At 35.5% G+C, this 26,754-nt stretch overlaps 1 protein-coding gene across 2 annotated transcripts in view; it reads left to right on the forward strand.

Annotated features, from left to right (window-relative positions):
- The first annotated feature begins 3,169 nt into the window (after positions 1-3,169).
- The window catches only part of LOC113064178 (calcium-binding protein 8-like), a 33,176-nt gene continuing 9,591 nt past the window's right edge, over positions 3,170-26,754 (forward strand). The window contains exons 1-4 of one of the 2 annotated variants that reach the window (XM_026234802.1): positions 3,170-3,767; positions 9,640-9,761; positions 15,823-15,966; positions 17,961-18,073. In XM_026234802.1, coding sequence (XP_026090587.1) covers positions 9,647-9,761; positions 15,823-15,966; positions 17,961-18,073 — 372 coding nt within the window. In that variant the 5' untranslated portion in view covers positions 3,170-3,767; positions 9,640-9,646. Of the gene's footprint in view, positions 3,768-4,581; positions 4,812-9,639; positions 9,762-15,822; positions 15,967-17,960; positions 18,074-26,754 lie in introns of those variants that run through there. The other variant, XM_026234801.1, reaches the window with a different exon arrangement.

The following is a 26,754-nucleotide window of genomic DNA, read 5'->3' on the forward strand; positions in this document are numbered from 1 at the left end:
TCTGTATATTTTACCAAAAATCTAAGCCAACGTTAATGCCCCCAAAAGGAAATTTTTGGACCCCGTCCAAGTTTCAAAAATACAAACAAAGCAAAAATAAATAAATAGGGTTGCATGTAGTTCAAGTATGCTGGAATGCTATGCACTCAGGATTACATGCACTTGAGAATTGTATTCATTTTTGTGACTGCTGTGTAAAAAGCATCTTACCCCGACAGCAATTTGCATTCAAATAAGTGCTCAGCTCCTCAGTGTATGAAATTCACAATCAACATCATGCTTCATTCACTCTCCCGTCAGGGGGATTGTATGGGGAATGAAAGCTGTGCAAGGTATGGAATGAACATGTCTGTATCCATGCTGTCAGCTTATAAACTCTGCTAGGCCTCCTATCGAGAGGTTCATAGGTCATGTAACATTTCTCTTTTTACTTTTACAACACTGGACATGTTACATCATGTTTATTTGGTTTAGTGTAGTGGTCAGGCAAACCTAGAAGTGGCAGTTCATGAAATGTAGAGATGCTGACCTCTCATAATAGCCTTATGCAAGTAACAATGAAATGCTTCAGATCTGCTAAATTGCAAATATCAGGTATTCAAAAATGTTGTTGATATTATTATTAATTTAAAAAATAATTGAATTATCAATTATTATAATTAATTTAAAAGTATTGCCTTTGAATACATATTTATAATACTTATATTATGTATATGCATGTATTTTTGAATAGTAATTTGACTTTTTGTTTTAATCATGGTGGAATTTTCTGAAAAATATCATGTAATAGGAAATGGCAATAGAAACAGAAAACAGTTTGATATTAGTCAACAAATACAAAATGATGATCTCAGGATTTGTTGGAGGAAAAATAGTTTCACCTCCTTTTGTTATTCCTCCACATTTCCCATGAAAATCTCTGGAAATCTCTTAAATGTTGTCAGTTTATGTTTTGCAGTGAGCTTGTCTCATTTTTATCAGGCGACAGTAACAAGAACCACTTTCACAAGATTAAAAGGGCTCCATAGCAAATATTGTTTTTGTGCACTGTATAATTTTTGGTGTTTGACTTCCAAAGATAGATAAAGAAAGATAAATAGTACATTTGTTAAGATAATTGTCTTCGTGTTTTAAAATGATCTTATCTTTTCATTTTAAAACAAACTTTATGATTAACATTTCTGTTGCATTCATTTGTAATATCTGGCTTCATGTGAAATCTTCCATTCATCTGTTTTTACTGATAGGATCTCATCCTAAACTAATTAAACAGAAATACACATTAGACACTGTGACATTTGTATAATGTACATTTGTATAATTTTTACTATATCGCTCCTCAGAAAGAGAAGATTGAGTGTATATGTTAATAGAAATAATGCAAAGAGAAGAACTGAATATATGACTTGCAGATTTAGCACATTTTTGGGATGGGGTGATTTCCATCCCAAAGGCCTTGAAGCATTTTAATGAATTCTGGATGAATTGAATTAAACCCTATGACCCTATGATCTATGATGTATGACAGCATCCATATGATACTTCTTGTTTTGTGATGAAACGGGACGGAAAAGATTAGGTCAAACCAACCATGACTTTTCATTCACATGGAGTTGTTCAATATAAAAATCTTAAAATGATCTCATGAAATATGCACTATAGATTCTCTATTGAAATTTGAAACTCCAAGATGGTAGCTTGACCTTTGTTATAAATAATAAATGTGGTGAATCAATAAATATGTGGTCAATTTATGAAACATATATTGTTTCATTTATCTTAATATAGTCAATATTAGAACCTTTTTTTTAAAAATATAGTGAGGAGCATTCTAATAATCTAAAGAAACTTTTTCCTCTCTAAAGAAACTTTAGTGCAATTTAAAAGTTCCATGAACGATCAATGCTAATGCCAATAAAAGGCCTTTAATTTTAAGAGGGTTTGTTTTAAGAGTCTGTGTGAAGACTGCGGCATAGGATGATCATTTCCCATCTGCAGAGGAAGAAACAATCCAATGCCATCTCAAGGTCATTTGTGAAACTGCTGTTGAACTGATTTGTTCACGCCAACACAGCTTCAGTTGTTAATTAATCAGATAAAAGCTATTTAATGCATTTGTGTTGCTTCCTTCATAGGTTCTCAGAGGACCAAATACATTTCAAATAAACTTCAAATGCAAAAACAACTAAAGTAATTATCATTGACATTCATTCACACTTCTGTTATCTTTTATTTTTTGTCACAAAGTATTAGGCAGTGCATATTTACCCTTTGAGACTGTTAATGATCTTATTTTTAATTAGTAACAATACAACATAATTGAAAACCACAGCAACGCTGTGAATAAAAGAGGACTCATGATGTAATTCTGCTACGTTTTAAAGAAAGAAAATGCAGTATAAAATTCTGAAATACTGAATCAATCATTCAGTATGAAAAATTAGGTGGTTTGTGTCTGACAGGCACCCATGTCATCTGGACCTTGCAATGTTCAACACGTAGAACCCAGCATACCTTAATGAAATGCACAATGGTTAACATCATACTTTTGACATTTTTGCCTCTGTACTTCTGCCATTTAGCAGAAGCACTGCCATTTTTTCAACCAAAGCAGCTTATTACACGTAATTGTAGGGAGTTGGCTGCCCTGTCCTTTTCATTTCAAACAGTTATGCACCCCGTGTTCTGAACTCTGAATAATTACACCCGATTCGAACGTTATCACTCGATTGAATGGGGCGTTATCAGCGGTTATCAGCCCATATAATAATTATTGAGAAAACTGGATGCTATGAGTAGAGAATAGTCCAACTGTCCATGTCATTTATGCATACCAGGTGCCAGAACATGTTGAACAATTCCCTCCATCATCCACACGGTAGTCTATAGATTTAGGAGGAAAGTAACATGAGTTATAACTTTGAAGTAAAAATTAATACCTGGCATATCATATTTGATGGATGTGCAATGACAGGACTGGTAACAAAATGCTATCAGCATGTCAACTGCTGCAACTTATAGATATTGGAAGGTAATAAACCTTAGTAGATATGAACCTGAGAAATGTCTTCATTTTGTCTCTGTCTGCTAATAGTGATGCATTACTGATCTATTTTTAACTCCACCCTACAGCATTCTCTCTGACACACCTGCTAGATCTCTGAAGGAGGGAAACGTTCAGGAGCAGATCGGCTGTACCACTCCAGCCGTTCAGTGGCTGCAGGGCAGCGCGCCCATCTCAGACGTTATCAACGCAACAGATTTATTGCGACAGAAAAGATATTTGTTTCCCCCCCTGTGTGTTTCGGCAAGAGACACAGGTGAAGGGGGACTCCTTATTTAAAACGCTATAAATCTGTCCGGGTGCGTTCGGCAAGGACTTTAAATGCAACACACCCTCGGGCGCGCGACGGAGAACGCCTGTTACGCACGAGGCGAGCGCGAGACGGGGGCATTTCCAGACAAATCTGTTAAATGTTTGAACTTTAAAAAATACGACAGTGGCTTTTGGAACGAGCATTTCACCTGATGGATCTTCAGAAACTCTTCTGGGGCGGGAATGGGGCTGTCACATGCCAACGGGACCGAGAGGAGAAAACTGGGGCAACTGAAAATGTCGTTGTTTTTCTTCTGAATTAGTCTGTTCAGCATAGGCCTACTACATATGAGACCAACGACAACGACTACTCCAAAAGAGAAGATTTCACAACATTGGCATTATAAACGCCCTGAGACTTTGCGAAATTGAGAACAGTGTATTTGAGGAGGTGAGTGGATTTCATATGCCTTTGCCTATAGATTCAGGTATGGGGTCTTCAGAAGACGAATTGGGTTATGGCACCTGTTGTGAAGGGAATAGGGTGCAATAAACAGATGGATATTGACGACACGTTCTTTTCCGAATGGCATTTTTCCAGGGAACTCTACATAAAAACAAAAGTTAGGTTGGTAGTAATGAGTCTAATGTTTGGACGATTGACTTCCATCTTAATTGGCTTTTCTGGCCATAATTCTAAAACTTTACACGTCTTTGTGGAATACTTGTTTTATATTGGTCAATCACAGCATAAAACAATACAATATTTACTAATGAAGCCGGAATAACTGAACGCTAGATCAGAAACCTGTTTGTTTTCGGTCACTTTGTGTTCGGTCACTTCAGATTAACAAATAAAAGCTCAACACAAATCCATTTTAATTAGGCTAGTCATATAATAACCAGGATGTTCAGTATAAGATTCATCTTGATAAATAAAGTCGTTCAGGAGTTAGGGTCGATTTTGCGATAACAATGATAACAATACATTATACAAATGCTTGTAGATTAAAACTATAATCTAATTAAACTGCCATTTTACGCTACATTAAAATTTTGACCAAATGTTTACAGCGATGCTCAATGTGTTTAAATAGTATTGGTGGCTCGGGGGGTTCATTCACAGTAAGAGCAAGGTGATATTTGAAGGACTAGTGGTGTATGGCCCGTGTGAGTTATGGCTTGTCACTCCAGTCTTCAGAGGAGAGGGGACGGAGGGCTACAAGCCCACACTCCGAGCTGTTCGTCGGGGCTGTCCGTGGAAACGCAAGCGGCAGGGATTTCGCTCGAATTTTGCTGGGACATCAGCTTAAAATGCCTTTAGATATTTTATTCTAAATGGGTCAGGAAAAGTATGGTTTAGAATTGCCTTTGCGCACTGTGGAATGGATGTGTCCGGTTCGTGTCCAGCTAACGGAGAGGAAGGAAAGGAGCTGTGCGTACAGAGTCCCTCAGAAGACTCGCTTGTGATGCCCGCTGTGCGCGATCTGTGGAGGTAACAGCGAGGCGTCTAGCGTTCACTGCATGATGTTCATGGGTTAACAAAGTGGAAGAATAAAAAAATGGATTTCTTTAATGACCTAAAACGGTTTTATTTTGTTTTTAATCCGAGGCAGTTTTGGTATTGAGTTGAGTCAAGTTTTCTAGGCAGATGGGGAAGTGGCACTGTGTTGAAAGCTCGTTCATCATGGTGTCTTTGAATCATAATCGAGTCTCAGGACCGAAGCTTGTTTTTTGTTTTGCTTTTTGTTTTTTAGATTTCACATCTATTGAAGGATTTTGATTGAGTGGATAATGTTTTTTTTTTTTTTTTATGTTTTTTTTTTGAGTTGGACACTGAATCAACTCAGTTTATTTATTGATTGATTTATTGTTCTCATATATATATATATAAAAAAAGTTTTAAGTAACATTGGTAGCAATTTATTTAGTGAATTTATTCAGAGCAAACATATATTATACGACTGAATCAACCGGACTACATTCGGTTTCATTAATGGATGATATTTTTAATGCGCTGACCATACAGAAAGATTTAACATTTAACGGTAACAATTGCACATTTTCACTTTTTAACCGTGCCATAATCGAGAACTTTTATCATGCAATTGTCATTCTAAAGATATTTCACAAGTGTCATGGTTTGCTTTAGTCTATCTTCATTATCTCTCGAAGCTGATATTTCAGCCTTTAATTTCCCATGCATGTTTTATGTTGAGAAAAGGTGATATTTAAACCATGGCAGAAGGGTTTTACTGTATTTTTTATCTGACTCTTATGAACACTCAGTGTTAAGTGCTTCACAGCATGCAAAGGGTCTCTGGAGCAGCTTTGACATTTCTCTCATGCAACTTCATTCACAATGTGAGATCTTTTGCTTCTCTGGCTCTTTCCTCATCTTTTTAAAGACCATGGATTAACATTTTAAGTCTGTAATTTTTCTGTGGACTAAACATTTCATTTTGCCTTTCAGCTTTGGCCTGCTTTCTCAGTCACCTTGTGAAGGTCATATAATTGTGTTTTAGATGCCGTTTGACTCCCTGAACAGAGATGTCCTATTTTGTACCCTTTGTTAGTCTGAATCTTTTTGCTTTGAGGGCGAGTACAACATTTGACCTTGTGAATGTGCATTCATGTTATTGTGGCTCATTATCAGCACTGTCCCATGTGTTTCTGTTTTGTGGTCATTTAATGAACTGGCTAACATGTAGGTGCAGTGTCTGTAAGGTGTCCTGGATCAGAGCCAGGAGCAGATGTGCAAAACCAAAAAGCCAAGATAGCAGCTTCTACTCACAACATGTGAAAACCTCACACCTTTTCCGGTACTGGCCGATGTGTTGGTCCCATGAGATCCCATGAATCAGACCGGCTGAAAGATGTCTTGGAAAAATCCATTAATATAGCATCATATGTTATTTATCTTAACAGTGAATGCCACTTCCTTTCAATCCCTCGCTCTTTCTCTATCTCATTTCTATTTTTAACTATTAAATAAATGTTCCCTGCTGCACTAAGGGTTTAATGTGGCAATTTTGCTCAATATCTATTCACATCAGCTTTCACGCACTGCCTGTGAATTAGATATGGGCCAGATTAGGATGTACAGGCTTTGGAACAGAATGTTTGTCAAGGTTACTCTGGCAACCTCAGTATTATGTACTTCAGAATCCGTTACCAAAGCAACAACATACAGTACAATTTGGCCTTGGTTATTTGTCATTTGCATGTCTTTTAGCATGTGAATGCCAAGAAATGTAACTGTTTGAAATGTTCCAAATGACCCTATGTTGGCTCTTTTAAAACGCATTGTGTAAATTATAACATTTTCTTCCACTGTGCATTTAATAAGCTTCATGTACCATTCAAAATATTTTTGAAAACTGTTTCTGCTCTTATGCTCAAAAAGCACAAATGGATCTATTTATATATCAAATAACTTTTAAAATGAAATTAATTCCTGTGGTGGCAAAGCTACATTTACAAAATATTCAAAAGTGAATATATTTTAAAATATTTTATATATATTGCAACAATGCTAATGCTGTTACTGTCAGCATTACTGATCCCAAACTTTTGAATTTTATAGTGTATGTACATCCGGCACACAGGTCAAGTTTCAAAAGTGAACCAATCGACTCATCAATGGTTCTTTAAAATATTCATGTGTAGCATCCCTAGCAGCTGAGCTGGTATCAATCGAACTCCACCCGAAGATGCCTTCAGCTAAAGCCTGTTAATATCTATGGTAATTACAGTAGCACAGAGCCCTATTGAACAGCTAGGGTTCATCCTTAGTGAGCATTCCCACAAATTAGCTGCTTTGCTCCCTCTGTTCCCTCCTCATCATTTTCCCTTAATTCACATGAAACTCTCTCAACAGAGGCTCAGATTCCCCATTAAACTTAAAAAAAAAAATCTTAAACTGTGAGATATGTTAGATGTGTCTACAGAAACTCTCTCAGATTAGGGCATCATTTTAACAGCATCAGGGCCTAACATTAGTAAAACAGACCAGACACTAAGACACATTCAAGCATGGATGCCCTGACAGTAATTCAAAAGCTGAACATAAACTGAACTTTACTAAAACTGTAATGTTTCCCATCAATATATTAGCAAAGTATGTTCCTCTATGTAGCTTACCCTTTAAAATATCTTGATTTAGTTTGACATATTTTGGTATTCATGTTACACATAAATATGCAGATCTGTTTAAAGCAAATTGGACTCCTTTGTTGTTCCGAACTAGGGAGGATTATGAACGAGGGTCACTTCTGAATCTCTTCAGCTCTTTAGCTGCTCTTATTAATGCTGCTAAGATGTTTGTTGTCCCATGATTTTTATATTTGTTTCAATGCATTCCCATCTTTCGCCCCAATAATTTATTCATTTATTTTTAGTCTCCAAGATTCTGGACTTTATCTAGGATAAAAAGGTCCCCAGGTTACATAAAGTATATAACAGAGACCCAAGTCATTGGGGGTTAGGCATTACCTAACCAGAGGTTCTATCATTGGGCCACCAATATTAGAATTAAAAAAAAATGGCTCCAAAATAAAAATGTAGAGTTTCTTCCCTCTTGGCTTATTCAGCTCACTGAATGCTTTTCTCCCATTCCATCTTTCTCACCTTTTACTAAGAATTTGATAGTTAGGATCACTCTTAATATTTGGGCCAAATTTACGTGCTTTTTAGGATTACAGTTATACTCAATCCATGCTCCGATAGCCACTATCCATATTTTTTTCTCACTGTCTGTTGTACAGACTGTCTGTTTTTTATTTTGGTCTAGTTGTGGCATTAATACATTTCATGATTTATATATTGATGTCACGTTTGCTTCTTTTCAACACATTAGGGACACATTTTCACAAAGCATAATCTTTTCAGATGCTTACAAGTTTGTCGTTTCGCTCAGGCTGCATTTCCAGATTTTCCTGTCCTACCAAATGATACTCTTTTGAATAGGTTTTTTTTTCACAATAAATCCACAACCTTTGTCCTGCATCAATATGTATCAGACACTCACTAATTCTGTGCAAAGTTGATTTCTGTGTCAATTTTACAAAAGCTACATTGGCAAAAGTTTCTCCAGTATGTGACAGATGCTGTCAAAATCCAGCAAACCTGATCCAGTTGTTTTGGCTTTCCCCTTCACTATATAATATTTGGACAAATATTTTTTTAACTTTACCATTTATTACAGGGGAAAGAACTGAAATGAATGCTCTCACTGCTTTGTTTGGAATTTGCCATTCACATTGGGGCCCATAGATCTAAGACCATAAAATTAAATTTGGTACAAATGTTTTCATTAAAAATCATTAACATAATATTTGAAAAAATATATATATATATATATATATTTATATAAATATTGATGTAAATCAGGGCTCAACATTTTTTATAATCAAAATATATACAGAACTTGTCAAAAGTTTGGAAACGTTACGATTTTTAAATGCATTTAATTAAGTCTCTTATGCTCACTAAGGCTGCATTTATGTGCTCAAGATACAGTAAAACACTAATATTGTAAAATAGTATTACAATTTAAAATAACTGTTTTCTATTGTAATATATTTTGAAATGTAATTTATTCCTGTGATGACAAAGCTGAATTTTAAGCATTATTACTCCAGTCTTCAGTGTCACATGGTGCTAATTATTCTAATATGCTGATTTCAAATTGTAGTAATATTTCACAATAGTATTGTTTTACTGTATTTTTGATCAAACAGATGCAGACTTGGTGAGCATAAGTGACAATGTATAAATAATGTTAAATAATAATAATATAACAAAATACTGTGTGTTTTTGTGTGTATGTGTGGATGCAGTTTTAAAATCATGCAAATTTGTATTTATTTATGGGGTCAAAGTTTTCGTTAAATCCATACTGAATCTGAAATATCTTTTTCCATGTAGCATTCTGGACACATGAGCTGTATATGTATTTGCAATTTATTCCAACCCTGACAGTCTCTTAAGATCCCATATGATCAACGTCATGTATGTCCTGCTATGGATTTGCAATCTGTGTGTGTATATGTGGGCATTTATGCATGTATTTGAATTAAATCCTTACCAAATATACTTGATTGAACCCAATCACAGTTGTAAAGTTATGCATCTTTCACACAGCGGTGTATAGTACACTGAAAACCTGTTTGCTTATGATCCATTCTTCTTTTTAGGTCTAGTCTCTTTCTTTCAGCAACAGACATGAGATCATTACTCACTTTTGGAGTCTTCTGTGAGGCTGCAGGCGCAGTGGTTATGTGTTCATCTATTCATCTTAGCTGTTTGTTGTTCCTTTGAAGGGCGAAGATGCCTTTTCACCATGTGAGAGCAGGGCTGCTCTACACAGACAACTACCTGAGCACCTCTCTGTCTGAAACCAGTGAAGAACAGCTCGCCAACATCTCCACAGAAGAGCTTGGCGGTGAGTGAGAATGTGTGTGTCTGTATGTGTTTTGTTTGGATGGCTGCTATTTGTCTTAGTGTAAATGTATATCAACTGTCACCCCCCCCCCCCCCCCATTTTTTAAATAGGCATTAAAGTGCACTATCTAAACTAAAATTGCTGTAATTTATGAACACTTTGGAATATAAACATAAGGTTGGTATCTTTTTAAAGAAGAAAATTAGCAGATTTTGGCAAAAGTAGAATTTAAAAAAAAAATGTAAGTATGAAAAAGTTATAGAAGTTTAAATGTACTGTAAATAATATGCGCTATATTAATTTTATTTTATTTTATTTATTATAAATATTTTACATAACAGGTTTTACTCTAAAATTGGTATAAAATTAAAGCCTTGTGTCTAAATAAGTTATGTTATAAATTTGAAGTTGATATTAAAAAAATTGAGGTTCCTGTGAGATTTTATTTAGGGCGTCATACCACACACAGCCACTGGGAGTCATCAAAACTATTTTGAATTTTGCTTAGTGAATTTTTCTCTAGATTTCTCTGTGAATTTTACTTCTATCTCAAAATAACCACCAAATATGAAATCCTGAGACTCAGACCTTTCCAATGATATGTTTGTTGCCAAGATGATAAAAAGTTTTTGTTCTAGAAGACCGTAATGCATTATGTTTTATGACACTTGGCCCTGCCCACTAAGGGGGAGGTGACCGCCATTAGAATTTAAAGTACCATTTCCATGGTAAAGCAATGTCCGATTTCAAAATGGTTTTCACAGGATGAATCTTGGGCTTCTAAGCTTTCAAATGATATATGATTTATGATGATTACTAAAAGATTTTATAGAGAAAAAGACAACAACAAAAAAGAGTGCCAAGCGTCCCACAGGTGGCACGGTGACAGTTATGGGGTTAAAGAATGTGTGCTTATATTTAAATCATTGCCCCAGAAATGGAAATGCAGGTTAATAAAATTTTATTTGAATTTAATTTAATTTAAAAAGGGTACATATGATGCGATTTAAATTTTCTTTTCTCTTTGGAGTGTTACAAGCGCATGAAGAAGATCTGTAAAGTTGCAAAGACTAAAGTCTCAAATCCAAAGAGATATTCGTAAATAAAAGTTAAGAGTCAACCACGCCCTTCTAAAACGCCTTGTTTAAACACGCCCCCTGTCTACGACACTGTGTGGGAAGATTTGCATAACACTGGCCAAATGTACTTGCAGAGAAAGGTGTGCTGTGTGTTTTATTGTGAAAGCGAAACTACTTTGTTTGGCCTTCCGAAAGAAGACGATATCTGCTTCGTCATGCCTAGGGTCTTGTCCACAATAGTACGGTTTCATTTGAAAACACAACTTTTTCTCTCCATTTTGGCCTTCCGTCCACACTGAGATGGCATTTTTAATCAAGATAACTGTAGCTTTTTGAAAACACTCTCCAATGTAGATAAATGAAAAAGAATAAAAATAAAGTATGGACTGTGAAAACAGAGGCTTTTAAAAAATGATGATGCGCAGAAAGCAAATGTAACAGTTTCAATGTGAATAAGACACTTTTGGAAAATGCTTGAAAATGCTAGTGTGGATGGAGAGTGTTTTAAAATCGCCGGATCGCTTTAACCGTGGACGAAGCAGATTGCAGCCCGGGGTCGTCACGTGGTTGTTTGTCGTTTCTCTGATCACAAATGCAGACATGTTTTAATGTTTATGCTGTGTGATATGCAATGCCACGCGTAAAGCACATTATAAGTCATTATAAATTGTCTCATTTGTAATGGGCAGAGGTGGGTAGAGTACCCAAAAACTTTACTCAAGTAAAAGTAAAAGTAATTCTAGAAATATTTACTCAAGTAAAAGTAAAAGTACTAGTCTTGAATAGTTACTTGAGTAAGAGTAAAAGAGTATCGGATAAAAAATCTACTCAAGTAGTTAGTTACTAGTTACTTTGGGTCATATATACGGAGCCTTTTTTTATATAGATATATAGACAAAAAATGTATGTAATGTATGCGTGTGTGTATAAATGTATATATTTCATCAGCCTTTAATCCAATTTATGTAATTTATTATAAAACCCTGTCTGTTTATTTAAGTAACAAATATAGGTATCATGCCATAACATATTTTTAATACGACTGACTTTATTTTAAATGTGAATTTAACATTGAAAATTAATGTGATATAAATATTGCTACTAATCTTTCATTGTTCAGAAAGAGAGCAAATAACATTTACATTATTAAACAATTTTCACTGACAGTCTAGATTTCAATCACTCTCAGAAACTACCATTAAAATCACTGAAACTGTTAACACTGTGAAATCAATATCTTAATTATAGATTCGTACACACATCTGCACTTTGTTGTTTCTGACGAGAGAATTCGGCAGAAAGAGGTATTCAGTAAGTGAGCGAGTGAAGGAAGCACCGGCATTTCAGCGATGACTCATCGGAACACCTCTGATTGGCCATTGCATTCAAAAGCTCAACAGAACCGTGTGTGATTGGTTAATGCGCAGCGCTGTAAAAACGCGTCTGTCTCTGGCTCAGCGCCAGCAAGCGATCACAGATCTGAATTTAGCAGCTGATGATATGACTTGCTGAACGTACTCGCACTGGTGATTGTATTAAAATTAATAAAATCTTAATCGGCTATTCTTTGTCTTTTGGAAGCTGCATTCAACCTGTTATAAGCCACACACATACAACAAACTAATGTCACAGTGGTATCGTGTACTGTAATCGAATGTAGCCCAAGTTATTACCTGTTAAACAGTAGACAGCACACGCGTTCATCTAATAAGGATCTCCATCGCAAGCAAATAATAGCATTTGCAGATTAGCTTTCAATTCAGTGCAGTTCCATAGCCCCGTTTTCAAAGCTGCTAATATTCTTAAACGTTACAACTCTGAGTGAACCGCTTCAGAGCTCAGCGCGTGCAGCATGGAACTGAACGACTCAATCAAACTGATTCATGAACCAATTCACTCGTTTGCCAATTGGTTTGATCAAGCCTTTGAACAGAGTTGACTCAAAAGAATGAATCATTCGCGAATGGGCATCGCTCATTGTCCAGAGAAAAGTAGACGGCGCGTTTGGAATAAACTGAAGCATTTATTGCATTAAGATAAAGTAACGAGAGGGGCGTCGCCCACAGTAACGAAGTAAAAGTACAGATTTTTCCCAAAAAATGTACTCAAGTAAGAGTATAAAGTACCCATCTTTAAATATACTCCGAAAAGTATTCGTTACCCCGAAAAATTACTCAAGTAAATGTAACGAAGTAAATGTAACTCGTTACTACCCACCTCTGGTAATGGGTTTTATTGGTTTTGTCTGGTCACGACAGGGCACGGCTTCACAGTATTGTAAAGGGCTTAACATTTTCGTCACACACTTGAGGTATTCAGCCAATCACAACGCACTGGATAGATGGCCAATCACCTTACACCTTACACCTCGCTTTTCATACCGATGAGCTTTGTAAAAATCGACGCGTTTCAGAAAGGTGGGGCATAGAGGAGCAATAATGAAAGGAAAAATGGAAAATAATGTGTTTTTTTTACATTAAACCACATAAACACATTGTATTACACCAAATACACAACATAAATGTACTTACATCAAACATCATATGACCACTTTAACAAATTCAAAACCTGCTTTTATTTGCTTTTAAACATATAACTTTTCTTTTTGAAGATTCTTCATATAAATCCGTCCATATTGACCACGTTTGTCAAGTTTCCTAAAATAAACAAAAACATATAAAACCATGAATGTTGTTTATATGATTTAAGTCCTCTGTGTAAAAACGTAATTCTCTCTCAAATCCCATTTTCCATTCTGCATATTTAAGAATGAATTTTGATTATGACACATCCAAGAACCCAAGGTGGTACTGGAAACAGTGATGTCATATCTGTCACAAGGCATTATGCATGTTTTTAATCTGAATGTCAGTGGTCATAAATTTTGTTTGTTCTATGAACTATGCTATGACTGCTGTTTTTATAGGAAATAATTGAACATTTCTTCACCTGTATTGCACAGAAAAATAACCGCAATATTGTTTGTAGCAAGAAGTTGACTACTAAAGCTTCTTCCTCCTCACTGTTTATAACATGGTCATTCAGTAGAAATTAATAACAGCAACCAAAAGAACATCAGGGCTCATTCACATATGCCGTCAGTGTGATAAACATTATAAACCCATTACAGTTACTGCCCCATTACAGTCCACTGGAACTGGAAATCTCACTTTCATCGTCTTGAATGTCTTGCTGGTCATGTGTAAAGGCAGTGCCTTAGGGCACACAAGAAGAAAATCGATGGTCTGACTGGTGGATTAGAGGGTGTTGTGAATACAGTGTGAAACTCTCAGATGGAAATAACGTTTTGCAGCACCTCCTTTTAAAATGACAGACCAGGAGCCGAGGGCTGGCCACAGTGGGAGGTTCTGTGGTTTGCATATTCATGAAATGAGGGACACAAAGTAAGAGCAGCAGTTCAGATGAGGTCTGTCTTTGCAGAAAGAAAAACTCTTGAGGGAGACACAGAGGGCCGTGTTACATAATGAGCCACTGGCTGAATCACTTTTTAATTTAATTAACTCATATTGAATAAAATCTAGTTGCCTTGTAATAAGCCTTTGGGTTATTGTCTAAATCTGGTAAAAAGTCACATTTAAGGAATGAAAAGAAGCTAATATATCATTAAGTCAGGATAAAGAGGCTTCTAGGAAACAGGGTGTGTGGAGAGTGTTGGGTTTTGCTAATGGCAGAGGAATTAAACCACGTTCTAATGAGACTGACGTTTTGTTCTTTTATGTTTGGGGTCCCAGAGCATAAGTGCTTTATTTTGAAAATACCAATAGTAAAATAATCATTTTTAAAATTAATTAACATATTATTTCTTTCTTTTTTTAAATCCTATTTTTTTGTTATGTACTTTCAGATGGGTAATTGTTATTTAGGGTGTGTTAACATTTGGTTCAATTGAAATGAACTCTGGTGCGATTGCTCTATTAGTGCAGTTCAACTGAATAAGTGTGAACACTGCCTTCTGAACCTTGGTGTGCACCAAACAAGTGGACCAAGACCTTTGTCAAGCAGGATTGGTCAACATCCAAAACCAACTCTGGTGTGGATCAACTGAAATATGAATGCTGTGCATTGTATGCACAGCTTTTACACATTTTATAAGTGCTTCATCATGAATTCTCATCCAGTAAAAATACCACCATATGCACATACAATAAGTGCATTTAGCCTCACACACAGCATTGTTTTTGATGTTAGGTATGTTCCATTGCAAAACGTACGTCATAAAAGCGGTCAAATTAGGTTTTGGCCTTATCCTTATGCCTTTTGTTTTGTATCTTTAGGTTCTGTGCTATAAATTACCATTTAAATATTTTCAGGGTGTCCATTTGAAGTATATTATCACATTTGGTTTATAATCAGTTTTCAGAAGATTAAGAAAAGTCTTGAAATATCTAAAGTATCAACCTGACACTTCAAGGTTAAGTATGTTATGGGCTATTAATAAAAGACAATTGAGGTCTTTTTGATGCCAAAGTGAAAAAAAAAAAAAAAAAAAAAACATCCAGGCTTTGTGAAATCCAGGAAGTGCTCAGTTCAGCTCTTTATCTCATAATAACACCAAGGTGGGTCTTTAAGACAGCAAAAAAAGTGTAATACACCTCAGAAAAGATACAAGATACAAGTGTTATATTTGTCATTGATGCTTGCGACTTGGTCTTGGATGTTTAACCCGAGTTGAAATAAAAAACTGGCACTGATGCCCTTTTAAACCATGGACAAACGTTCAGTAACAGCACACTAAATACACAGCTGTGAAAACAGAATGAGCTGCATTTAGTATTTCTGCTGTTTGTGTGATAGCACACTGTGTAGCTGGTGAGAAAAGCAAGCATTATATAATACATACCGTCTAATGCTCACCAATGACATGCACATTCCACTTGAATTATGAATGTCAATTGAGTTATTTGTGTTAGTTGACCGTTCTGCATTTCTATTTTGTCTCATTTCTCTATTTCTCTCTGCAGAGATCCGCGAGGCATTCCGAGTTCTAGATAGGGATGGGAACGGATTCATCTCGAAGCAGGAGCTGGGTATGGCCATGCGCTCTCTGGGGTACATGCCCAGTGAGGTGGAGCTGGCTATTATCATGCAAAGATTGGACATGGACGGTGAGTCAGTCTCTTTCTACATCTCCCTTATTCTCAGGTTTTTTGGGAGATAGCACCTTTCACACAAACTAAAAGAAATGTCTGTCTTCTAATCATCTGTGAAAACAGCCTTACAATCTGTCACAGACCCCATTCCAATCCTTGCACTGGACAGATATATGATATTCTGAACAGTTCATGCTACAGCGATCATAGATTTGAACATCAATTTATCCAGCTCAGAGGGGCTGCAAATACACCAGCAAGGGAGGTGAATTCTGAGAAACCTGCATCTTACTCTCTCTCTCTCTCTGTGTGTGTGTGTGTGTGTGTGTGTGTGTGTGTGCGTGTGCCTGTGTGTGTCCAGCTCCAAGGGTCCTTCACAGTCAGGTCACTGTTGACTGAATAGTTTGAGAACATGCATTGATTTAGTTCATCAATCTGTCTGGAAGGTTATAGCTCTTCTTGATCAGGACATTTTGTGCAAATAGAACAGTTACAGATGTTTAATGAAACTCACACTGTGGGTCTAGGAAGATCTTTTTCACCTCATAATATGAATTTTGTTATTTGGGCTACATTTCAAGATCTTAGCTCTTAATCATAAAGATCTTCTTTAGTGCTGCCCATAACCTTGGTACAGAATGCAGATACAAATGCACCTCTTTACTGTATTTCATTAATAAATATTAATGAGATTCAATGGTAGAGTGAAGACGAGGTTTTGCAGCACAGTGGAAACATTAGCGTGATAACAGCTCTTTCTGACTTAACACTTTAAGTTCCACTGTCGCTCTCAGCTGGTGTTGTCTTTCATCTCAGACCAGTCATTTTGTAATACATTTTATACAAAAAAAAGGTTGATAAAAAAGGTTGATAGCTGTTATGCAAGCCATAATAATAATAATGTTCACATGCCATAATATTTTCTGTTGTTTTAAAAAGATGTGCATGTAAGGTCAGGAACATGCAACTTAGGAGACAACTATATTCAGTTTAACTTTAAATTCTAATAATTCTAATAATGAAAAAAAAGTGTATTAAAAGGTATTACCAGCTGCAAGTTGATCTGAATTTTAATTTGTATGGCGCATGATATTTGCTTTATTGAATTAAACTGCACAGGAAACCTATGGCGAATGAAAAAAATATATATCATTGTCAGTTTTCATATGTAATGCTTAGATCAAGTCGATTTGAATATATCAGATCTGTAGTTTATTACTTCCAAGACCCTGAACAGTTTCATTTAGCTGAGCCGCACCAGTAAAAAACTGCATAATAAAGCAATCAGCAAAACTGTGCAGAAATTACAATAGTTTCTGAGACTTCGGTGGATGTAGATTACTGATCCATGAAGGGCAACTAATAATTCTGTTCTATTCTGTTCTATTATTTAACTGATGTTAAGAATTTTAATTGGCTGTTTTCATGAGGTGCAAGGTAAAAAAAGTTTCAGCGACAAGCAATGAAAGCTGCTGTGCAACGTGACAAATTTTCAACCAGTCAGAATATATTTCATTGTTATATTTAGAGGATTGTTTTAAAATTGTTGCTTTTTAAAGATTCAGTTAAAAGAATAGTTCACCCAAAATTAAAATTTGCTGAACCTCAGGCCATCTAAAAATCAGTTTGTTTCATAACACATTTGGAGAAATTTAGCATTACTTCACTTGCTCATGAATGCAGTGAATGGGTGCCGTCAGAATGAGAGTCCAAACAGCTCATAAAACATCACAGAAAAAAAAATAATAATTTCCATTATATGAAAAAGTCCATTATATGACAGCAAAAGGAATCCAAATGTAAAAATAAGAAATGAGACTGCACAATTAAATATCTTATATCTGAAGATATTTATTCAATATAGATGGATGGATAAATTAATAAAAAATCTCTAATTTCAGCTGATAACCAATATGGAACCAACATACAGTATTTCTTGAACTAATTGAAGCTCTTTTTTTATTATTATTCTTTCTGATTCTAATCCAGGTGTTTTCTTCCTGATGCAGGTGATGGACAGGTGGACTTTGATGAATTTATGACAATATTGGGGCCTAAACTTGTTTCTTCTGAAACCAGAGAGGGCTTTCTAGGAAGTACTATAGACAGCATATTCTGGCAGGTATGGAAAGCTTCCATCTAATTTCTATATGTCAATGTTCTCTTCTCTTTCTCATTGTTTGAGTGTGCATTTGTATTCTGGGTAAGATTACGGGTCACACTTTGCCCTCTCCACCAGCTTCCTCCTTCCCATGACAAATGTCAAATGTGATTCTTCTCAGACTGTGGACTTCAAAGAGAGCAGGCAGATCTGCCCATTTCAAAGTGAACATTTGTTCATATAGTGAGGAAAACCCAGTTTCACTTCCAAGAGATTTCTTTGAGCGTCGAGGAAGGCATATTAATAGAAAGATTTGCCACTATAAAAGGAAGTATAGATCTGAATTAGTCATCACAGGCATTTGGGCAGAGTTTTCACTCTCTCTTTCTTGTTAGGTCTTCATCTCTGCTTTTATTTAATATAGCTGACTTCCTGTCTAGAGTTTATATTTGCATGTTTATGTGTAGCATCTTTTGCTCAGAGAGGCAGCTGAGCGGTGTGTGTAGGAGTGAGGAACAGCAAGGTCACAGACACTGGTTGTCTGGGAGGTGATTTAAAAGCTCGTCTCAACACACCTTTAGTGGGCCACAGTGACTCATAACTGCAACAGTAATCCAAGTAACAACATCACACCAGCATACCAAACACCCTCTGCCTCTCTGATGTTATTATGAGGCCAGTACAGGTCTAATAATGGCACAATGACAAAACCTCCTGGGAAAATTTGTGTATTGACAGAGCAGCTGTTATTTGGATCTTTTCATATTTTTTTTTCTACTAGAAATCCTATAGTTTTTTTTTTTTTGAATATGTGGTTTAACATACGCTATTGTTCAAATGCTTGGGGTAAGAATTTTTTAAAGAAATTAATACTTTTATTCAGCAACTATGCATTAAATTGATCAAAAGTGACAAATAAATTATGTTCTTTTGAACTGTTCTATTTTTAAAGAACCCTGACAAAAATGTTTTCAACATTGATAGTAGCAATAAATGTTTTTTGAGCACCAAATCAGCATATTAAAATGAATTCTGAAGGATCACGTGGCACTGAAGACTGGAGTAATGATGCTGAAAATTCAGCTGCGCCATCACAGGAATAAATTACATTTAAAAATGTATTAAAATAGAAAACAAAAATGAATCTGTAAAAATATTTCACAATATTATTGTTTTGAATTGAATTGAAATTGAATTTTAACTGTATCTTTAATTAAATAAAGTCATCCTTAGTGCAAATAAGAGACTTCTTATAAAAACATTTTTTTAAAATCTTACTTGAAATGTTTCATTACAAATATTGATAAAAAATGAAATTAATAAAAATATATATAAAAAATTGAATTGCTACAAAAATAAGTATTATTTATATGAATTGTATTCTACTACAACAATTGCTAATAATTTATACAAATTGTATTTGTATTCTAATAATATTAATAATGAACGATTATAAATAATACCTGAATAATATAAATAGAATATAATAAATTATTTAAATTAGGGTTTCTCATTTACAACACAGTACAACAACTCTAATCTCTGTTTGTTTGTTTTTTTAAGATCAAGCACATCTTTGCAGGCATTATCTGTAAGGCTCCTGTCAAATACATTACATGCTGTTTGTGTCATAAAACGATTCTTACAATATGAACACACCATGTCTTTGACATTGAGGTCTGGTAGTGATAGTCTGTATGTAAAGCATCACATATAGTGCATTGGAACCAGATCAAGCCCAAAAAGCTGTTGATTTTTAAGTCTGTGCAAATATGAAGTCATGAACCATTCAGAAGAAAGTTAGCTCTTATCTGTCAGCACAAAGAAGTTGTGTGTGTGTCCTCATAAGGGTGTCATCTCAGTTTGGATTTGCATGCTGACTAGGACATTTTTCATCCCAAGAACCTCGAGGCCGTTTGTGTAACATGAAAGACTGAGCATGTATTAGTGGGGGCGTTTAAAAATGTTCTTAACAAGATTGTCAATGGGGACGTCAGAGTGGAGCCAAGAGCTACAGGCAGTCATGGATTATTAGGAACGCATAGGCATAAACAAGCTTGTTTTCCCCACCCTGAGGAACACAAACCTGTGGAGTGTGTGTAGTGTTGCTGCCAACAGCCCTGTTTTGACAGCGGAAATGATTTGAGACAAACACAGTCAGCATTAACCAGTATCACTAACAGCATATTATAGCTCTATGTGATGTATAATTCATGTGTATATTTCGCTATTGTTTCAATAATGTTTCAAAACATCTCCACTGCAGCGACACCAGAGATGGAGATGCATTACATTATGAAGCTGATACATTGAATTATGTAGTCTACCTATGTTCTATTGCATTACTGTGGATTCTGTGATTCTATAGAAATTTAACATGTATAGATGTATTTTCTATACACAAAAGTTTGGGGTTGGTAATTTATTTATTTATTTTTATATTTTTTGTTCACCAATGCTGTATAATTGATATTTAATCAAAAGTACAGTAAAACAGTAATATTGAGAAATATTATTATGATTTTAATATATTTTAATATATTCTAAAATGTAATTTATTATTTTGATGGAAGGAAGACATTTATTGGCAGGAATATGTTTAAGTTTAGAAGCCATTACTCCAGTATTCAGGGTCATATGACCAATCAGAAATCATTCTAATATGCTGAATTGGTTCTTAGGAAAGATTTCTTATTATTAATTTTGAAAACAGTTGTACTGCTTAATATCTTTGTAGAAACAGGATTGTTTGATTAATAGAAAGTTCAAAAGTACATAGTTTATACTTTTGTAACATTATAAAAGTTTTACTATCACTTTGATCAATTTATATATATGTATTTTTTTTCCTTCCTGACCAAAAATGTTTATACACTAGTGTGAATTTATAAATATAATTAAATTAGATTTCTGTTTGTACCCTTTTATATTTCAGTTCAGACATCTCAATAAATATCGGATACTAAAAATATTTGGGCAGAAGATATTAAATAGCTGAAAAGAAAAACGTAAAACTGCACTCAAAAAAATGACTCTTTGGCTGAACATGATTCTTTCATGGACAGTGGTTCCACATGTTTGTACCATGTTATTTGGACAAGAATAAATCAAGTTATAAGGACATGTCTACTTTTAGTTGAGTTTACTCAGTTTGCTTTAGTTCATCCTTCATGAAATATCTGAGTAGAGATAATATGTTTACATCATGTAGAACCACTGTCCATGCAAGTTTAGCCAAAGTGTTATAAAAACATTAGCAAGTAAGATATAACTTTTCTTTACACATGATGTTAATTGTTTGCAGTTTAAGGATGTTACTATGTGTACATCATACACTAGCACTCTCATTAAAGTTGCTTTTTTTTAAATTAAGTATTTTAGACGTTCTTTCAACCAGGTCCTCAACCCAACCACAAGCTCCACACTTCACCACAATGGTAACTCGCACAAAATACACCAATATAAAGTCTTTTAAAATGCCCACATAATAGAGCATTATACATGAAAAAGTCTCCTTATTATCACATTTTATTAAAAACTGCATAAAATAACACTTTATTTCAACATTTTCTCTCCCCATATCCAGTCCTGTGCAAAGCATGATGGGAAGTGTAAAACTTATTTTGAGGGACTTGATTGAAACATGTTCTTTCAAAATGAAAACTTTATGTTAAACCAACGAGAGACAGGTTTAAGTCAGTTTAACATGACACAATCATGTTGAAATGAAAAATAGCCAAAATGGCATTAATTCAACATGAATTGTTCAGGTAAAGTGAACAAAACTAAAAATTCATTTTTTTGAGTGTGTCTTGATATTGTATGTCAATGCCAAAAAAAAAAAAAAAAAATTATATGGCTCATGAATATGAATTAGTTGTAATATCAGTAATATTAAATATGTAATATCAGAACAAGCTCATTAATAATCGGCTGTGTCTTTTCTGCAAATAGTGACATCACAATCAACAAACTTTGCAAAGTCTGTTGGAGACTTGAGCTGGCCAGTAAATATGTTAACAAATGTTTAGTGCACAATATTCAGCCTACAAGTGGATTGTGCCATAACATTCTCATGAATTTATGTTTGTTGGCCCCTTTGTTTAGTATTCATGTGAGCGAAGGGCAATACTCCTGACCCTGTTGTGTTCTGAAATGAAGATTAACATACTTTAGACATAGTTGAAGGAATGGGAGGAAGAAACTTGAGTGAAATATGAAAAAGGCAATGTACTGAAATTATAGGAGGATTCAGGAGTATCCCCAACAGTCACCACAGCATGTAGTGTCTTTTTTCAACTTGCCACAGCTGACAACTCAATTAAGCCATAAATCAACCCAGCGCTGTCCTCCTCAATGTCCAGCCCAGATGAATGACACCAGCATCTCTCTAACAAATTCTGCTTGTATAGCCAGCGGCTTCGATGCTGCGCTAGAGCCATAACTGTCTGATAGTAAACTAAAAACCTCTGTGGATGCATTTAGAGCAGCATGACAAACAAACTCAGCAGGACTGGATGCACAAATATTCACTTTTCAGAGCAGTTTGTGCTGACGAGTGCACAACGGAGATTACCACTAGGCTGTGAATTTAAAATACTGCAAGCTTTTAACGACACAAGAAGACGGCCACATTAGCGCAAACCACAAGGCTTTTACTTCAGTTAGAGTTTAGATTTTTTTTACATCTTTTAAATGAAACATCAAAAGGGTAAACTATTTAAATATATAATTTCTATTTCTACCATTGGGGCAATAATTAAGATGTTCCAATCATCTGGAGATGGTACAAATCTGCCTGGAAGTGGTCTTGTTTGGATACATGGTATCGTGGGCAGTGGTGGACAGTAACGGAGTAGCTTTACTTCGTTACTGTACTTAAGTACATTTTTCAAGTATCTGTACTTTACTGGAGTAGTTTTATTTTGAGCAACTTTTACTTTTACTTCACTACATTCCAAAGCATAAAATCGTACTTTTTACTTCACTACATTTCATAAAACATATCGTTACTCCCTATAATATCATGTACTCCGACACTCAGAAGCGGTGTCTGATTCATCATGAACAAACTGAATCTTTTTAAAATAAACTTTTAAATCGGATCGCGAATCACACCAAACAATTCGTTTACGAATTAGAATGATCCGATTGCAGCTGTTCTGGAGTCGACCACTCACTGATTCAAATGAACCGTTTAGTGCGAGTCCCCAGAAGTAAGAACCGGGAGATCTTGTGAGCGCGCGTGCGTCTGATGTTGCTAAAAGTAAGCTATTAATATCGAAATTTTGGATTAATTATTGTAACTGAAAATCATATTTGGGTCAAAACTGTCAGTTGTTTGGGAACTAAATCCATTGTAAAGAGAGATCTATTTAAGCCCACTCAAATGCTCGAGTGCAGACGATGCAGACACATCAATTCTAGGTAAAAAAAAAAAAAACAACAACAACAACAACAACAACAAAAAAAACCATAAAATAACACAGATTAAATACAATACCCTGTGCACGTTCAAATTCACCGCTGCCGTAATGTTAACAGTTTAATTAAAATGTCCTTTGTGACGTCTGTTTTTATATTGTTTATCGACAGTAACGTTATACATATGTATATTATTTGGATTAACTAGACGAGTAGACAGACATGAATGTTCATCGTACTGAAAATAAGTAAATATTGTTAGCTGATGCTAACTGTCTAGCTAACAAGCTTGTTGGTTCTAAGTTGATGTAATTTTTATAAATAATGTCCAAATATTTTTATTCAGCCACCTATATATATATCTGGTTAGAAAAGAAAGGATGTTATGTTCAGAACATGGTAACTACAGTAATTATCAGTGGGAAGAGATGCACCCCATTTGCCCATAGTTTTTAAACCACAGACAAGATTTGAGAAGGAAAAAATCATTATGAAAATTATTTTATTATTTTTTTCCTTAAAATGTTCTTTCTAACTTCAGGCCTTATTATCATGTCATATTTACAGTACAGACCAAAAGTTTGGACACACCTTCTCATTCAAAGAGTTTTCTTTATTTTCATGACTATGAAAATTGTAGATTCACGCTTAAGGCATCAAAACTATGAATTAACACATGTGGAATTATATATGGAATTATATTCATAACAAAAAAGTGTGAAACAACTGAAAATGTGTCATATTGTAGGTTCTTCAAAGTAGCCACCTTTTGCTTTGATTACTGCTTTGCACACTCTTGGCGTTATCTTGATGAGCTTCAAGAGGTAGTCACCTGAAATGGTCTTCCAACAGTCTTGAAGGAGTTCCCCCAGAGATGCTTAGCACTTGTTGGCCCTTTTGCCTTCTGTCTGCGGTCCAGCTCACCCCTAAACCATCTGGATTGAGTTCAGGTCCGGTGACTGTGGAGGCCAGGTCATCTGGCGCAGCACCCCATCACTCTCCTTCTTGCTCAAATAGCCCTTGATGCCTTCAGTGTGACTGTCATAGTCATGAAAATAAAGAAAACTCTTTGAATGAGAAGGTGTGTCCAAACTTTTGGTCTGTACTGTAACTTTGATGTTCTGTAAAACAACTAACTTTAAAATACTTTGTTCTTACTGGTGAAAATCAGATGGTCAGCTCTGTTTTCTCTCAGGTAAATCACAGTGTAAGCTTCACAGTGAACATTACTCTCATCAGCGTAGTCCATATCAACAACAAAAATATATCTTGACTATAGTGGTTATTTTGAAAAAATCCAAGGTATTTTGAGCAGTAGGATTCTAAAAATTAAATTAAATTAAGTAGCCTATATAAAATTGCAAACATCTATCTTGCAGTACTTTTTTACTTAAGTACATAAAAAATTGAGTACTTTTATACTTTCACTTGAGTAAAATTGAAAAAGGAGTACTTTTACTTTTACTGGAGTAATATTTTACCATATGTATCTGTACTTTTACTCAAGTACTTGATTTGTGTACTTCGTCCACCACTGATCGTGGGTTCTATCAAATGCCAACAGACAGAAAAAAGCAGACCTTTACTGCCTCTGCTAGAAATCTTATAATGGGCCTTGTTTGGATCTTCCATCAGGACAATGATCCATCAAAATCAATAAATATCAAAACATCAAAATCAACATGACAATTGGTCACTGAGCACCAATTTAAGGTTCTGTCATTGGCCAGCCCATCCCTGAACTGAACCCTATAGAAAACAAGAGGGTGAACTGAAGAGGAGAATCACCAGCATGGACTTTGGCATCTGATTGAGATGGAGAGGATCTGTTTGAAAAGATGATCTTTGATCAGGAACTTTGACCAGGCATTCTCAAACCTCATCAGGTATTATAAGAGAAGAGTCAGAGCTGTATGTCTTGGCAAATGAAGGTTGCAAAACGTATTGCGTAAAACGGGGCCAATAATTGCTTTAGAGAAAAAACATTTTTTTATTAAAGATCAAAAGTATCCTTCCTTTTGATTGTTTTATTTGCTTATGTTTGCCAAGGGGGTTTGGCCATCAAACTTTTTTAAATCTTTTTTTTTTTCTGGGAAAATATAAGATCAGTGGCAAAACAGTGAATCTTTGTTTGTTGTTGTTGGGGCTTTTTCATTGTTTCCCAAAACTGAACATTTTAGAGAGGAAAGCATTTGAATATAAATTGCAGCAGGGCATAATATTTTATATGATGAACAAGATGAATGATTGTGAAAGTGCGACTCCGATTGCAGACAATTTCTGACATGGTTTTCCAAACATCATTTGTCTATTATATAGCTGCATGTGGGCAGAAATCTCTCCTAGTAGTGTTACCTTCTCCATCATGCCTTCATTCGACAACATGTGGCAGTCTCAGCTCATTTGGATAAAGTGAAACTTTTCTCAACTTTTTCACACTGTTGGACACGCCCACGGTTGCTCTGTGTCGCCCGGAAATCACAAACTTCTGGTCATTTTATCACTGCGATGGCTTCATGTTAAGACGCTGCTCTTTGTGAAGATAAACGTGTATGTAATAGGTTAATGACACCTGTTTTCTGCTTGTAATTCTCTCATGGCTGCTGGTCTGCAATTATCCTGTTGATTGCCTTCTATCCTCCAGGACACTTCAGCTAATGGAAAGGGGATGGAAGGAGGACAGATGCATTGCTTCTTTCACACTGGCGGTCATTAACATGATGAGATAACAATCAGGCCCACAAGCAGATGGGTCCTAACTGTGTCAAATGTCACATGTGGAGACTGTGACAGAGACACTGCATTGGTTATGTCTTAAACCTCGTAATTGGCTCATCACCCTTGTCTGTAATGTATGTGCGATTGTTTTCGGCTTGATTGTGCTATGAATGCTGAGTACTGCATGCATACATGTACATGCAAAATTGGACGTGTGTGGCCATGATCACAACAGACTGAGCAATTTAAACCAGTATTTAGCCAAGTCACAGTGCAAGTGTTTGATCTGCTATAGCTGCTGTTAGAGTAAGTAGAGGTAATACTGGCCCAGGATGCATGGAGCTGAATGAAAATGAGTTCATTCGATGTAATGGATGGCTGATAAACCCCAGACCCTCCTGTTACAATCGCCCTGCTCCCAAACACACCATTCACGCCCAAATGCCATCTGTTCAGTTCACAATTCGCTAAGTGACAGTTGCAGAACTGGCAGCTGAATTACAGGCTGTTAGTGCCTTGGAAATGATTTCACAGAAGACTTGAAGTTGAATGTGTGTGTG

The sequence above is a fragment of the Carassius auratus genome, chromosome 46, assembly GCF_003368295.1.
Source record: "Carassius auratus strain Wakin chromosome 46, ASM336829v1, whole genome shotgun sequence".
NCBI lineage: Eukaryota > Metazoa > Chordata > Actinopteri > Cypriniformes > Cyprinidae > Carassius > Carassius auratus.